The sequence below is a fragment of the Melospiza georgiana genome, chromosome 15 (assembly GCF_028018845.1).
Source record: "Melospiza georgiana isolate bMelGeo1 chromosome 15, bMelGeo1.pri, whole genome shotgun sequence".
Taxonomy (NCBI): domain Eukaryota; kingdom Metazoa; phylum Chordata; class Aves; order Passeriformes; family Passerellidae; genus Melospiza; species Melospiza georgiana.
In genome coordinates, this window is record NC_080444.1 from 11,788,207 (window position 1) to 11,805,969 (window position 17,763).

General features: G+C 36.7%; 1 protein-coding gene across 2 annotated transcripts in view; it reads left to right on the forward strand.

Moving 5' to 3' along the window:
• The window catches only part of GABRG2 (gamma-aminobutyric acid type A receptor subunit gamma2), a 61,664-nt gene extending 44,185 nt beyond the window's left edge, over positions 1 to 17,479 (forward strand). Inside the window, exons 7-10 of one of the 2 annotated variants that reach the window (XM_058034878.1) lie at positions 10,322 to 10,474; positions 12,010 to 12,215; positions 14,016 to 14,039; positions 15,481 to 17,479. In XM_058034878.1, coding sequence (XP_057890861.1) covers positions 10,322 to 10,474; positions 12,010 to 12,215; positions 14,016 to 14,039; positions 15,481 to 15,756 — 659 coding nt within the window. In that variant the 3' untranslated portion in view covers positions 15,757 to 17,479. The remainder of the gene's footprint in view (positions 1 to 10,321; positions 10,475 to 12,009; positions 12,216 to 14,015; positions 14,040 to 15,480) is intronic. The other variant, XM_058034879.1, reaches the window with a different exon arrangement.
• The last annotated feature ends 284 nt before the right edge of the window (positions 17,480 to 17,763 follow it).

Sequence of the window (17,763 nt, forward strand, 5' to 3'; positions counted from 1 at the left end):
CATGAAACAGTACTAATTTCAAGGGAGTTCTCATACATATCTGTAGGACTGCTGTTATTTAGACCAACATTATCAACATTATTAAATACTTGATTTTTTTTTTGCCTCGTTGCACTCACCAAACAGGCCTGTATCTAATTATATTTGCAGTTTTTAACCTGTACCTCAAAGTGCCACTTTTATTTAATTCCCATTTTTACATCTTATATTCCTCTTACTACCCCTGGACTTGCCCAGACTCTCTTTTCAGACAAATCCTTTGCAGAGTTGCCTAGAAAGTCCAAATATGTAGACTCATGGTATGGTATCAACCTTGTGCTTTACCACCCCATAAAATAAAAACAAAAACAAGCACATTTTTGTGCTTTCTTTCTCAGACACGAACTGCTGAAAATTTCAACATGATCAAATTTACATAGTTTTGACAATCCTTATTCCATGCCACTTCATAATTCTGATAGTGTGTTTGATCTAAAGTAGCAGGGATGTGTTATACTTCATGCTTTGAAGCACAGAAACAGAGGTTATTTCCAGTTCTCCCTGCAGCAGGCAGGCTTGGATGCTGTCAGAAAGTGGTTGTACCATCTGGATACCTTGAAATCAATGAAATAAGTCATATAAAATATATGTAATATAATATATGTAATCTAATGTTTTATTATAATAAAAGACTTAGTCGCTTACATTGATGACTACATTATATTAAAACCTGCATTATTATAGCAATAGGTTAAATAACCAAAATTGAGCAAGTCATTATTTTAAACATGCACAGAGCCCTGCTATAGGTGCATAATTTTCTGGAAGCAGACAGCTTTTTCTTGAGGTATTCAGATAGCAACCAGACATCCAAAAAAGCCAAGGATACAGGATGTGTCAGGCACAGCAAAATTCCTGACAGAACAACACCCCAGCTGGTGCTGCTGTCTGGAAATGGTGACTCTCTACTGTCTCTCTTTACTTTATTTCCTGTAATCCTCGCATTTTCTAACCTCTGAAATGGATGGACTTTTTATCACAGTGAGTCAAAGAGGTTCTTTAGAACCTGAACAACTCCTGAAAATTCAGTGATGAGACACTGAGCTCTCATCCTTGGTTGATGTTTCCTGGGCAAGGAAGAATGGGAAAGAACAAAAGGCACTATAATTTGAAGATTATTTTCACACTGGAGCATGATGGTTCACTCACAGAAGTTGCAAGATATTGCTGCTGTCACATCTGAATACTAATCCTGCACACTAAAAACCCTCCTGTGTTTGCTAATGCCAATGTAATAGCTTATTCATCTTCACAGAGAAGCAAAAAAAAAAAAAAAAGGTTTTAATTATGTCACAAACTAGAAAAAAAATCCTATCATGGGCAAACACATGCAGTCAGTAATGTTCATTTTCCTTTCAGACTTCTGGCACTCACAGATAAAACCTTAGAAACAAACACACCTAAGTGTCCATTCAATACATTTCCACATACTGACATTTTTCAGCAACAAAAAATTCTCAGGCTAAATCTTGTCTCTGTGATTCCAAAGAGAAGGTGCAGACAACAGTAATAGATTTTAATTACTGCCTAGTGTCATTACATTATTTCCTCCTATAATTAGAAACTAATGAGAAACGGAACACATTCTGTCAAATGAACTGAGAAAAGAGCATTTCAAGTGGAATGAGTGGCCAAGGACCAAACAAAATCCAGAACTGTTGGGCAGAAAGTCATGTCATACATAAAGAAATTTCGTTTGCTTGGATGAGTGTAATGATTCATCTCATTTTGCAGAAGTTTCATCTGCTGAGATTGTCGTTTCACAAACATAAACTAATTGCAGCTCTCTTCTGCCTGCTCCCACAGGAAATCAAGGTGTTTAATGTCAGACATTAACACACAGACATGCACCTTACTGCCTCACTTTTTAAAAACTGCACCAAAAAAAAAAATCTCCTCCCATCTCCTGCCCTCCATCCAGCTGTGCAATGCAGTTAGGATTCATCCCTTGGAATGTAAATTGAAAACCAGGCTTGCAGCTATCTGAATCCCAGAGATAATCTTCTATAAATGGACTACTGTGCAAGCTTTGTCAAAATCTTGGTATTGTTTTACCTCATTGCATAATAAAACTATAATCATAGCTTAGAAATGGATATTAAGAATTTCTATTATTAGATTTTTTTGGAAATCACTCAGTACAGTTGCTGTGCTGTGCCAGCAATGACCATGGCTCACCCCATTTTTATGTAATGCCAGCAGTCAGGTAGGGAATGGCACTGATTCCATGTGCAAGTCTGTTAAAAGCAAATACTGCAATGCCATGGCCTATTTTCTTTCTTTGTCCTAAAGACTAAATATTTACACCATTTTATTTCACTTCACATCATGACTTCTCTAAAACACAATTAGTAGTATTTTGCAGCTAAACCGCAGAGGGAAAAAGATTATTGAGCATTTTTGGAAAGGAAGAGACTCAAGTTTTTTTAACTCTCTGGCCCTTATGCAGTCTAAAAATCTGTCTATGAAAGAACAAAAAGCTGTGAAGGACAGAACCAATAAAAGGGCATTTGGCAAAGAATGGGATAAGGAGATTTCTGAGGAACAGTGCTCCCTCTGGTTTTACCTTTTCCCCAGACTTCTCATTTCTGGCTGTGGCAAAAAATAAATCTGTACATATCAGCACATGATTGATACTGTGATCAAATTTCTGTCCTGTCCTTTAGAAAATGAATTCATGTGCCCAGTGATCAAACATTTCAGCCAAAATTATTTTTGTGCCACAGATGTAAAAACATTGCACTGTAAGAGAGAATATAATTTTTCCATGTGACAAAAGACCAGTTTTAGAAGGACATTGGTACTGAACTTGACAGACTTATGAACTTTCTGATCTGTTGGAAAAGGAAAAAAAAATAGGTCACTTAAGGTTTCACACAAGATTATTATTGGAACAGGTTATATCTGAATCCTCATGGAAAACTGTGTTTAGAACAAATCTCATGTTTTCTTTATGCCACTGTAGCAGTGTAAGACATCCCACTGAACACTATTTGCAGGCTGACTCAGTACCCTCACCAAGACAGTAAATGCCAGCAGAACTCCAAATATAGACCCTGTCAGGGCAAGAAAAGAGATGGGCAAAAAAGCCAAATGAAGATTCATCAGGACAAATCCTAATACCAATCTAAAGCTATTTATGTGATTTTTCATCCTAGATTAGAGTTGCACTGTACAATGTAATCCACAGTCTGATACTTGCTTGATCTGGCAGAGAGGTCTTAGTCCTGACTCCCATTCTCTGCTTTTCCTGCCTTTTCTGGGGGCAGGGATCTGCCTCAGCCACTGCTGAGCAGAACAAACACCAGAGCTCTGGCACCACCACCTGATTTGACATGAAAGACAAAAGGCTTTGTCTACATTCTTTTCTTTTTCTTTCATTTTCTCTCCACTTGCAGAAGCTTTTGGATAACCTTGCTGCCCTCCAGAGTGCCAGGAGGGCACACTGTGGGAAGGAAATCAGCTGCTTTATAAGAAGTGACCCACAAGTTTACCAATTAGATATTTTCTTTTTTGCAGAATATCTGTCTAAAAATGGCAGCACACCTAACTCTTTGATGAAGGATGCATTTTTTGAATCCTTTTTGTCCCATTTACTATTATTTTCATAGTCTGTACTAATCCAGCAACTTTTTAAGACCTAGAGAGATTTAGAAACTCCTACAGCGGATGTTCATAGACACCATGCACCACTGTTTTAATGGTATTTCCAGGTACCATGACTAAACCCAAGGAAACACATCTATTCCATCCAACTACCATTTACCATTCCTTTTAAAATAAACCAAGAGCACTATAGCTGTGTTCTTTGCCTAATAGAAAAGCAGACTGCTGGCCATGCTGACAGCAAAAGAGAGAGAGAACAAGGATGTATCTATTAGCTATTTATGAGGAAAAGAAGATAAATTCTGCTGCCACAGTTGTTCTTCATTAACAATTGATTCAGTTTATATTCATTACTTGTAGCACAAAGATTATGCTACTTTGGGGATATTTCTATCACACAAGACTTGGTTTAGTCTTTAAAACTGCTCCTCTAATACCAGACCCACACAAGTCAATTGTGCCATTTCAGTATTTGTATAAAAACTCAATGGCAAGAATAATTACAAATTTTTAAGAGTTGGTTTTCCACTGGCAGACTTGCAAGCTTTTCTCATTTCTATTCTGAGGTGACAGTGCCCTCCTGTGGCACGAGGTTTTGTTTTTGCTTTTTCCCCTAGGTATACTCCATTCAGAAAGACAAACTGGATAGGGTTTCCCATTTAGAAGCATGCCATTTATTTATATAGTTGTTTATATGAAATAATTTTGAGAAAAGGTTCAATTTCTATCTCTATTTTCACATGTACCTTTAAAGAAACATTTTAAAGTGCTTGCTCCTCTCTGTATGGTTTCTGTATAAATTTGGGGGTTAAGAGCCCATTGGGAATCTGGACAGTGGGTGCATCTCTGTCTGCAGGAACCAGGTGGCTGCTATTTGCTGAACATGCAAAACTGTGCCTATCACATACCATAAAATTTGTAACCTTGTCAATCCTAGTTTTTAGTAATTTGATCTGTTCTTAAGGAGCAAATGATGGCTAAAATTCTGGGACAGTCTGGATAGTGCATTACTCTTCTATCTGACTTTTTTTGGCAGTTGAACAAATCCACGTAGTGGAGAAAAACTTCAGATTTTAAAAGGATATAATAAAGGTTCTTGGTAGCTTTTGCTGGGAATTATTAATTCATTACTAATGTTCTCCTACATAATTTGTTTTCTCCACATATTTTAAAATTTTAAACACAAAAGCCTTACATTATAAATATTATCAGAATTACTAAAACAGACATTGATTTTTATACTACTAAACATTGACAAAAACATTTAAGGTAACTAAACACTCGAAGAAAATCCTGTTCAGACCCTGGGATAGAAGACTTGTCATTACTTGGGGAGAAGATCTCCACAATGAAACTCCTGGCACCCTGGAGTCAGCATGATGTGATGAGTTCATGTGCTGTAAACTCTCAGCAGCACAGAGAAATTCTGGAGATTTTTAGATAGTGGAATGTATAAAGGAACAAACACAGTTGGAGAAGAGTGCCACTTGGACCATCGCTCTGTTTCTGTGGTGCTGTTCAGAGCAGTGTGTAGCTCTGTAAGAAACAGAGAGAAATAAAGTCTTATGAGCTCAAAAACCTTACCCATATGGACATGTCTATGCACACATTCACTGTTTTCCAAAGCTTTTAAGTTAGCCATGAATGGCTTAATAGTGTAAACCCATAACAAGGCCAGCCCTTCACCTAATTGAATTTCCCTGTTCAAAACTCCATATTCTTAACAGAAATGAAACACTGAATTTTCCCCAGTCAACAACTATCTGAGAATAAACTGAACCAACACATATAAGTAACTTGACTGTGTGGCCAATATATGATTTTTGAAGCTCTTTCAATATTGCAATTCTTACAATAATTTAAATCCAGCAGTATTTTAAGTAACAGAAGGAATCTCATAATACTGAGCGTGAGACAGTCTTAGCTCTAAGTGCTGCTACCTGAACTATAATTAAGACACCAATTTCTTGTGGTGTCATAAAGGTGTTCTTTTCTCTTGCATTTGCACTAGCTACCAAATCACTTCTGAGTACAAATTGGAGGCTTTTTTTCCCCAGTACCTTACACTTTGCACAGTCACTTAAACATGCATAAAGAGAGCACTAATGGGTGTAATTCCCCATTCACTTTGCACAGGTATAAACGACCCTCCAACCAGGGAGCAATGAAGGATCACACCCAGTGAGCTGATTAAATCACTTAAGCACAGTGTACATTCCCCCAGGCTGTGCTTCCTGGCACGACTAATTCCTTCTATTGAACCTTTGGGACCTAGGCCAGCACATAAGCACAGATGGTGCCTCAAATAGGAATTCACTTCCCCTGCTGCAGAACAGAATCCTGGTATTCAAATCACTATGTCACACAAGCGTGGGTTAGGAGGAGGACCACAATTTCCAAAGTTCATACAGACTGGTATGAGGCTGTGTAAATTAGGATGGGACAGGTCTGTCAGAAATAAAATCTTCTGCAAGGGTTTACTAAGGTCACAAGCACTGAATACTGATTCATCATTAATCTAATTTACAAATTACCTCCTACTCTGGAAACAGATTAAGGTTCATGTACTTCCTCTGTGTGCCTCAAGAGAAATATTCAATTTCCCATTCAGCGTGGCAGCATGAAGATGCTGTGTCTCAAGTCAGAACACTGCTCTGCATATCTTGATCTTTCAAACATAATTTGGAGAAATAATGCACTTAGTAGAAAATATGATATTATCATTTACACATGAGGATAAATATGACCTGGATAATATTTTCCTGAGGAAGTGCATTCTGGTTTAAATATATGTCATTAAATATATGTCATTGTCCTTTCCATGAAGAAACTGGTTTACTTGCTTTTGTGTCTTCAGATGAAGACTATGTCTGTCTATATGCAGATACAAGCACAGATCCCTACAAAGGAATAGGAGAAATGTGTACATTCAGAGAAAGAAAAGAAGACTGTAAATACATAAGGGATCAGTTATTATGCTCCTCAGTGTAATAAGATTATTTTCTCCAGGAAATTTTTGTATTTCTTTAAAAGTTGAAAATTACGGAGGTGTTATTTTCTAGACTCATGTAATAGAAATATACCTCAGAATGGACAATAGGAATCTAAGGTCTCTAGTGAATGGCTAAATAATCCAAAATCTTCTGATTACTATGCCAGATGTTGAGTTATGTTGGCTTACAAAGACACTCAGGTTGCACTCTCATTCATTTCTAGAGAACTCCAAAAGTGTATTAGTGCTCCAAACAGCAATCTGGCAGTCTGAGAAGCTTTCTTGCTGCAGCAGACAATATTGGACAAACAAGACACAGAGCTCAGAGAGAGAGAGAGGATGAAGTAATAATGAAAAGATTATAAATTTGCCAAGTGAGGACTAATAAATGACATTGTGCTGAGGATCAAGTCTAGCCATTTTTTACTAAACTAATGTCTCAGTTTGACAGCTTCATGCAGGCATCACACCAGGAGTGAAAAATCACCTGAGGCACAGAGATAATCTGAAAATAACTGAGTATTTAAGCTGGTCTCAGCTAAAGAGCTGAGAAGTGCATGAATAGAGCCAGAAAATAAACCAAATCTGGATGAAAAGAGGGCTGGGGCAAGATGCCATCAAGAAAGGTGTGATTAAAGCAAAGCACTGTCGAGTCCATGTTCCACACGGAACTTAATGCATTTGACATTTTGGATGTATGTGTTGTGGCAACTGAGACTGAGCCCTAAACCTCACATCTCAGGTCTTGCATTATTTCGTGTGTTCAGAGTTCTTTTTTTATTTAAAATCTCAGAAGACCTGCTGTTATATCGTTCCAACATCACTTAAGTAAACTTGGCAATCCCAGCAAGATACTTCTCTGGAGCATTGCACCACTTAGTCCTCTTTTCCTTATCTCATTATTGTCACAGTTTTCCCTGGCTGGCAATTGAGTACACGTGGCTTTTCTGCCACTTCCCACCCACCACCCCGCTCCAGTGGGGAGGAGAATCAGAAACAAAATGTAAACCTCATGGGCTGAGACAGGAACAACTTAATTATTAAAATATTACTATTATTAGAAATATGGGAATAACACTAATTATAACTGCAATAATAAGGGGAGAAAGTGACAGAACCCTAGAGAAGGAGGTGATGCTCAGTGCAGTTGGTCACTACCAAAAACTGATATGCCCAGCCCACTCCCCCAGCTCATGTACTGGGCAAGACATCCCAGGATGTGGAACATCCCTTTGGCCAGTTTGGTTTATGCTTTAAAAGGTCTTATGGATTATGTTATGAACAGCAACAAAAAAATTCAATAATGCATACAATATTGTAAAAACATAACTGTCAAAATTTACTAATTTAATTTAATAAAAAGCATTTCTTGGGTTAAGGGAAAAATGAGACAATTTTCCATGGACACCAGAGGATCACCACTAAAACCAAACAAAAAAACAGAAGTATTTGGAAATAGTCTATAAATTAGAAGGACTAAGGATGCTCTCTCTCTACACACACAGATGTTTATTCTTATGTTATCCACAGCACCCTGGGCTGGGTTTGCACACACAGCTGTTGAACAAGGACAGTGTGTGAGGGAGGGCTTGCACTGTGCCTTGGTCCATCTCTAGCTCTTCTCAGCACAGATACTGAGTTTTATGTTTAACCCTAATACCTATAGGAAAGTTATGGCTTGTATACTGAAGTCTGATATTTTCTGTTCCTTTGAGTACAAGGTAGAAGGGCTACAGCTGCCAAACATCTGGGCAAAAAGACCTGGGCAAGAATAGACAAAAAATAAGGAGCACGTAGGTGCCTGGCATCTGGTACCTCACTCCTCTACTCCAAAAGATCCATAGCAGTTGGAACCTCAGTACAAAGAATCAAGAACAGCAATAAAATGTCTAATTCCTAAATTTCAATTCCGGGTCTTTTGTACCTTTCTGTTCTAATCTGTATTTGGGTTTATATTTCATTTCTTACTTCTGGAAATTCTTTGTCTCATTAAATTGATACAATAATACTGAGCACAAAATCCTTCTCTCTAAAAATGTTTGCATGGAAGTAACACAGCTACTGCTTAAAGTTACTCTGCCATATCATAGCAGAATAAAATTGAAATAGCAATGCTATTAATAGCATATATGAAGGTGAATGAATAAAGGGATAATTCCAAAAACTGAAAAAAAAAAAAAAATCACTCCTTAGGAAGTTAATATATGATCCAGAGAGATGAAGAATGAGTCATACTGCAATTTTATGGCTTCAGCTTTGCAGTGCTGCTGATGAGTGCTGGTTTTTGATAGGTTGGCTGGACTTCTTTGGTATATGAAGGACATGGACATACAATGCATAGTTATCTGTGACCTAAGAAAATCATCAGACTGTACTTATTACACTTGTTTGCTCATATTCAGATGTACCACCTTAAAAACTGCATATATAAAATTTGGGTGCTTTATGTTTTTTGGTTTAATTATAACATAATATAATTAAACTAAAGCCAGTCAATCCCAGGAATATGGATATTCAAATTAAAAAAAAATAACAAAGAAGCACCAGTTGAAAAATATTTCTCAAGTTTCTTCTGTGGTTAGGTTCAAAGGGATTATTCTGGGAGAAATTTAAATTCCAGAAAAGAAGGAACTCAATGCTAACTAAAGGTACTGACCTAAGCAGAACTTGCATTAGCCACTCTTTGATAATATTGGAAAACTAGCTCACTCTATATTTGCAAACCATACCCTGTTTCCATTACACTTCTCTGGGTGCATTTCACTGAATTGCAATGGAGCCTTTGTGCCCTGGGGTTCTGCTGTTCATTTGCAATCAAGACTTTTCCCAGGTGTGCTGAAATCTGAAGTAAAGATAAGAATTGGGGTTTTTTTAGTTTAGGACAAAACCACAATTAAAACCAACAATGACAACAACAAAAACCAACAAAACCAGAAAAACCCACAAAAGCTACCAACCAACCAACCAAAAAACACCAAGAAACGCATTTAAAACAACAAAAACCAAGCCACATCAAAAACTGAAGCTGGGCTGTGTTCCTGAGCCCAGATGGAATTTACTTAACAATTTGAGAGGGGAAGAGAATCTGGAAAGACAATCACAAAGTACTGAATAAGAAAGATGTGTTATATACACCTGAGTAACTTCCAGCCCAGCTTTTGGGGTCACTTAGGAAATGTGGGTTCAAATCACGTTAAAGGAAAAAATACAACAGAAGATCGGCAGGAAAATAAAAAAAAAGAATTAGTGACACAGCATAGCCCTGAAGAACAGTAAAGAACATGAAGAATTTAGGAAGTACATCTGAAAGCATGCAACACTTTTGAGTGGAGCTGGGAGCACAGTAATGGGGTCACTGGACTGGAGGAAGGTTGGACCCCCATCACACCCTGGGCTGCTGCAAGGGGAGCATACCAGGCAGGTGTGGTTATGAGGAATGACTTGGTTAGTCCTGAGTTAATCTGCACAGCTGCTAATTTTCCTAGTGTGGAAAACCACTGGTTCTGGAGCTAGAGCTGTGTTGAAGATGCATGTGTATATTTGCCATCAGCACATCTGGCGAATCAGGTTAATATTTATGCACACACCCCCTAGATGTGGAACAAGAAAGCCCTAGCTCTTGCATACAAATTTTATGTTGGTTTTTTAACATACCATTCCATTTGTTCTGCTTTTGTTTTACAGGAGACTATGTAGTCATGTCTGTCTTCTTTAACCTGAGCAGGAGAATGGGTTATTTCACTATTCAGACCTACATTCCCTGCACACTTATTGTTGTCTTGTCCTGGGTCTCTTTCTGGATTAATAAGGATGCAGTTCCAGCCAGAACATCATTGGGTGAGTTGGTCTTTCCTGTTTCCTTCAAGCATTACCATGTTTAATTGACACCTCTGCAGATCACCAGTTTGTAAATATGAGAACAGACAACTTCACATGAACTCTCCTCATTTAGAGGAATGCAGTAATTTCCAAAGAATAACACAGACTGGACTATATTTGCACATCTTCTTTTTTACCATGCCAGATTCTGACTATTGCAGACTGTCAACAATAAAAGCTTTCACATTTTTTCTGATTACAGCAGAATTTTTATGGACATCAAGAGGATGGGGCCACACAGCTGGATTAGAGGCAGGGTGCATTAGTTTCACTTGTTCTGCTTTCCTATCACAGTGACTGCCAACACAAATTAAATAATTACTAAGAAGGAATCCACCTTTCTGGCTGTGTGTCCAAGTGCTAACAAGAGGAGAATGTAGCACCATGACTACTTTAGAAACCAAGAATCAAGTATAGACTTCAGGCTAAAAAAAAAAATCAACTGAATTTGGTGGTATCCAAAATCTTATACATGAATATGTGTGATGCAATTAATCAGAATTAGAAATTTCTACACATTTAGGAACTGCTCCACAAATAAACTGAGACCAAATTAATCTTGCTTGTGCAAAGCAGCTGAAACAGTAAGAAATAACAAGGAAACGTTCAGCTAGAGAAAATTTAACACATTTTCTACTTCTACATTAAATCCACACAAGTAAGAATTATTTCAGTTTTTCCCTCTGCATTTTCATTTCTTCACAGAACCACAGCACAGAGCACTGGAGTGTAAAATAGGGTACACAATTTTCATTTCAGACTCCCTAGAAGGAACATAACAGAGGACCAGTGGCTTCCATAAAAAAAGCTTTAAGCATGTTATTGGTTTCTTCATATCCTCTTTGAAAGAGGTTATAAAATCTGCTTTAAGGAAGTACAAAATTAATAAAGGCATTCAGCTATTATTTTAAATTTTACCTAGATACACAAAACAGACTTGTCACTCTGTTGAGAATTAATCTATTTGCACCAGTAAAAAATTAAAACCAACAGTGCAATAAAAAAATGTGGTAGATTTTAACTGTTCTGATGCATTTTTAACATTTTTTACATCACAGTACATGCAATAATGTTCTGAAAGGGAAGGAATGGTGAGGCATGACACAGTACCTCTCTTTTGTAGATCTGTCTCTTGCTCTGTTTAAGCATTTGAGCATATAAACCCTAAACTTCAATTTTCAATAAAAATAAAAACTCCCCAGAAGTAAACTACAAAACCAAAACCTTAAATTAAATTTTCTTAGAATTTATCTAACCAAAGTACTCTACAGAGCAGCACTGGCAGTGACCATGCAAAAATGTCAATTACCCCTGTTAATCCTCTGAGCTCCAACTGAACTGGCATTTCACTGCTCGAATGTGCTACTGAATACCTTTGCTGTGTGTTTGAACTCCAGGCACACTTCAAAACCAATCTCAGAGAGATAACTGGCAAAATCAGTTTTCTACTTGAAGTAATGTTATTTCTGGTTTTTTTTCTATCCATTTACCAGGAATTACAACGGTCCTGACAATGACCACCCTAAGTACAATTGCTCGTAAATCTCTTCCCAAGGTCTCCTACGTGACAGCCATGGATCTTTTTGTGTCAGTCTGCTTTATTTTTGTGTTCTCTGCACTGGTGGAATATGGAACTTTGCATTACTTTGTCAGCAACAGAAAGCCAAGCAAGGATAAAGACAAAAAGAAGAAAAACCCAGTATGTATCTTTTTACCAGCAAGGCCTAAAAGTTAATTAGTTTTTCTGAGAGAGCATTTAAATCCCTTTTAATAACTGTCCATATTTTCCATACTTTTCTATTACCTATATACCCATCCTTTGTAACAATAGGAATGCAAACATTTACTTTGAGAATCAAAAGCTCATGTATTTCAGCTTTCTGGATGCCAGAACTAATTTTTTAGGATAATGATCTTTTCAACCAAAGTGTTCTGCAAACCACAGCTACAAAAGGCATTATTTATGCTAAATAGAGATCTCTTTATAGAAAATATCTCAGTTTCTCTGTATTAGTATTAGCAATATTCTATGCCATTAACTTATGTCCACAATATTGACATGACTGCCTTGCTTATCAAGACCACGGTTAAACTTTTATGTTCAAACTTTGCTGTGCTTTCTCCAACTTCCCCTTAGCATCTGTTTCCTTTCCATTGTTTCCTTAAATTCTTTTTTTTGTGTATTTCTTACCTTGTTTACCTACTTCTGTGCCTTAGAAAGTGATTTTGCAGTAGTTTATAATGATACCTATGGATATATGCTACCCAATAGTAAAAATAATGTAAAAAAAGACAACAGTAAAAAAAATCCTGGGAATACCCTCAGTAGCAACTTGGGCTTTTGCCCAGACAGGGAAAGAATTCGATGTTTGTTTTGTCCAGGACAGATTTCTCCTTGCCTTTGGCAACTGAGCTGACAAATGTGTTGCCTACAATCTCCGAAACATTTAGCCTAATCATCTACCAAAAAAACCCGAAACACCTAAAAAACAATAAAAACCCCCAAACCCAAACACCCCCATAAAACAAAAACCCCACAAAAAACCAAATTAAAAAAAAAAAGAACAAAAACCCCCAAAAACAACCTTAAACCAACCAAAGAAAAAAAAAAATGAAAAATGCGAAGGAAAAATGTTTTACAGTAATAAAGAGTATTTTCATCTCCATTTCAGGCATCTAACAAAGAATAAAGTAATTTGTATTCACTCTGCTAACATATTCAAAGACTATTGAAAATATTCTCTTTTAGTTTTAAAATATATCACAAAAATGGATAAAGAAAAATATAGCAGTTAAGGAACCTTTCACTACATACTATTCCTATAATTTCAAGTTTAAAATCTGCTGAGAGGAAGACTGTAAAAAAAAAAAAAAGTAAAATGATCAAGTGATGTGTCCTGTGTTAGATGGAAATAAAAGCATCTATGTGTCTTATGCAATCAGGACCAAAAGGACCAAAATCAGATGTACCTTGGATTTATTTGTTTCACTTTAAGGCATCCACATGAGGAGGAATAACTTGTTTTTTACATTGCCCATCTTTGAGCATCTGGGAAGAAACAGAACTAAAAATGTTTACCAAAATCCTAATCACAGAGTCTAAAAACCATAAAAGTAGTGAGTGTTCAGGGCACAGTCTGCAGGTAAAAGGACTTCTTTCTAAAAGGTGCTTCTATAAACTGTGAGTGGTCTCTTTCAGAACAGTTCAGCATAAAAGACTAGAATTCCCTCAGGATATGAAAATCTAACAGGAGCTTGATATCTTCTGTCTTTGGCCCAGATGTAAACAAGACTGTGACAAGTTGAAAATGTGGGGGATTTTATGTTAGAGATAGTTGTTTCAATTGCTATAATCCCAATCTCTTTATAAATTTAGTTATTTTTGACTTACCATGTTTTAGAAACATATTTTTAATTTACATTTTTTTTGTCTCTTTCTTTCCTTTCTTTAATTTAAAACAAAACCCTCTGATTCTCTTTTCTGTCTACAAAATGAAAGCTTCTTCGGATGTTTTCCTTCAAGGTATAAAGTTTTTTGGAATGGAAATTCACTGCATGCGACTGCTGAATTTAACTAGTAGAGCTTAGATGAGAGTGGTGTTTTGTGTGGTCTTTTAATTAATGAGAAAACTATTCAAGCTACTTCCTAATTAAGTAGAATGGTTACAAATTGCTAAACAATTTGTAGAGTTGATTCAGCAGCCCAAATACCACTATGGTTCTGAACTTACCTAAGTTCAGGAGTGACCAACATGATTGGATCACATGAATTAAGAGAGTTTCAAACATTACTGCTCCTCTCTCTCAATTTGCCATGGGATCCAATAGCACCAGCTAGCCTAAAACCAGCAATACACCCTTTTAGAACTCAGCTCTGACCCTGGATTTTTAACCTTTGTGATTTCACTCCTAATTATAAAACCAAAGCTGTTCTGATGTTGACTTGAAAAAAACTCAATGTCACCATCAATTACTCAAATGCTGTTCATTGTGCAAAAAGAAGTCAGAGTTTTGAAAGGGTTTAAGATGCATATAGATTTTTAATGTTGTCACTGGATCTACACACTTAGAAAATGATCTAATATATGTAGTTGTGTTCCATATTGAAACCTTATCTCCACTCAGAAATGCAGAGATTTTATTTTAAAAAAATTAAAAAGGGTGTGGGGAGGCGGGGGGGAAAAAACAACATAAAATAAATGACATTGAATTTTCATACTTATGGAATGGAATTGTTATGTTTCACTAATAACTATCAGCATGAAATTTCAATGCTTATCATCCCAGCATTCAACCAGTGAATGTATTTTAAATGCTTAACTTGCTCAATTCATTCTAATTATATATATGCATATATACATGTACAGCTACTATATAAATTTCAGAACATGTTGAACCTTCTAGTTGGTGAACATTAGTAGGTGGTAAGCTGCAAATATTCAAATAATTGGAGAGTCTTACAGAGATTCTCCTAATCTTCAAAAAAACCTAGGTTTTGCCTTTTTCCTGGGTATACATATTCTTTTTTCTCAACATGAACCACTCCTTTTAAAATCCTGCATTTCCAATTGATTCAGCTCCTTTCATGTGCAATACAACACAAATTGCCTTCAGATATCAAGCAGCTACATAAACTATAAAACAAAAACTCAAAATACCATCAATTACATTCCTGGATGTTTCATTTAACCTGTCATGTTTAGTCAGTTTAGCTTTGAAGCTGATTTCCCATAGCTGTTAACTTTAGATTGGTTTGTGCTGCTTTCCTCTGAAGGATATGATGCAACTGCTTTTAATAAGCTCAAGGTTATTTTGCCACTAGAACACCTCAGCAATTTCCCATGTACCTCCCCTAGAACCATCATGCACATGTTGTTGACCATCATCCCCCTAGGTTTTTCTGGTGATAATAACAAAGTTTCTCCCTCTACCATCTTTTTTCTTCTTTTGCTACTCCACCTTAGGCACCTACTATCGACATCCGCCCCCGATCAGCTACAATTCAAATGAACAATGCTACACACCTCCAAGAAAGGGATGAGGAGTATGGCTATGAGTGTCTCGATGGCAAGGACTGTGCCAGTTTTTTTTGCTGCTTTGAGGATTGTCGGACGGGCGCGTGGCGGCACGGCAGAATACACATCCGCATCGCCAAAATGGACTCCTACGCCCGCATCTTCTTCCCAACTGCCTTCTGCTTGTTCAACCTGGTCTATTGGGTATCCTATCTGTACCTTTAAAAGCAGCAGGAAATCAGTGATATGAGCCTTACTCACTGAATTTCTTAGAGAGATGGTTTCCTAAATCCACTTGAAGTATTTATGATGCGCTTTATAGTGATCTGAATTCTTTAGTGCCATAATCCCGTAAATATCAGTCATATCATCTGTCCAAAAATTGCCATCAGCTTATTGTGAATTACATGTCCATTCCACATGCCAAAATAATTTAAAAATAAAATCATGTTGATAGGTAATATACACCTATACCTGCTGGAATAGAGAGAAACAGGGCAGACAAGACAAGAGGAGCAGAGTAACATCACTTAATGGTTGATACTGGGATTCCAAGCAGGAGTGAGAGAGAGGAGAATTCCCAGGTAAAGTGCTGTACAGTTTGTTAACATTGGCTATAATTATGCTATAGCTTTATTCTCTGTGGGCTTTTCTTTTTGGAAGAGTCATCTCTCACTTTGAATAGGTATTATTAAGCTAGGAAAATTAACTTCTACTCCCACCAAGATGAAAACAGACCTTTCCCTTTGCCATCCCTTTAAGAGCACATGTACAATGCTGTAAATATTTCAATACCTTATAGTACATAAAGCCTAGTGCATGCATCTTTTGGGGGCCAAAATAAATGAAAAAAGGTACTATAAAGTTTTGTCTTTTATTTTGTGTCTCTGGATGTGCTATTGTAATTGAAATGTGGACAAACCTAATTTTCTTTTTTCTTGAAAACTTGCCCCTCTCCCTCATGCATGGAAGATCCAAGCAGACAGCACCGTCATGCAAGATATTAGAGAAGCCTTAAGGATTCAACTAAATAACATATAGACAAATCTGTTTGGCCAATATAATAGCTCATAAAGTGTAATGTATGTGTCCTCTGCAGTTGTAGCCTTCATTTCCCATTGTTAATGTTGCTATATTTCAACTGAATCTCCAGTAATTATACATTGCAAGATCAGCTTCCGAATTTAATTCACGTGCTTCTATTGTTCTTTTCCCATGTGGAGATCCACTTTTTTCCTTACTCGAGTGTTTGTGGGGGTCTTTTATTCTTTAATTCAGTACAGGAAATAGCTTTTATTCTAGATGTTATTTTTACATAAGAGCTTCAAGTTAATTTTGAAACATTAGTCCTTCTATTGTATATACACACAATTCTCTGCCCATTCATGTCCTTGATCAGCAATAGTTGTTGTCAGTGCTGCTTTCACTCAGTGAGTACCTTTACTAAAACAAACCTTTACCATGGCTAGCACAGAACTTATAGATAGCCTCAAAAACAAAAGGGAACAGAAGGTGTCTCGGCTACTAAATCACATGTATGCAGTTATGTATGTATTTAAATCCTTCAACCCACCTGGGTGAATCCTGAAAACCACTGGTTTTCAGAACCTGTATGATGCTCAATTATGCAACCTTAAGCACATGTAAATATGACTGATGGTTTGTTTTTTTTCTTTTTTAATTTGTCAAAGATGCAAAATACCACCTCCAGAAAAGTGGGATTGCAGCTTGAAAAGGGAGACTTATAGCTTATCACTACAGAATTATTATTAATTGAAACGGAGGAAAAGGAAAGTTTTCCAATGTCTGTATAGTTTTGGAAATAAAAATGTATAAAAAAGGAATATCTCTTGATCATCAATTGCTCCTAGTCCAATGTATTTGAAAACATTTTAATAAAGGAATTGCACACACCTGTGGACTTTTTCAATAAAACTACTGCACTCAACTCCAGTTTTTCTGTGATGAGTTTGTTAAAAGCATGATTTAAGAATTAGACTGCTTGACCAGTTGGATTCATCGGCTGCCTAAATATAAGTGATTATAATCCTTATAACCCTCTGCATTGTCTCATTTTGTAGTCAAATGGCTCACATATAACTTTAAAGAATGGAGGCTAGCTCTTTTGAAGGTTCTTATTATAATAAAAAAAAATTAGAAATTACAGAATTGGAAGTACTCCAAAGAGAAATAACTTTCCTTTATCTACTTAGAGAGTTTCCACTAGCTGAA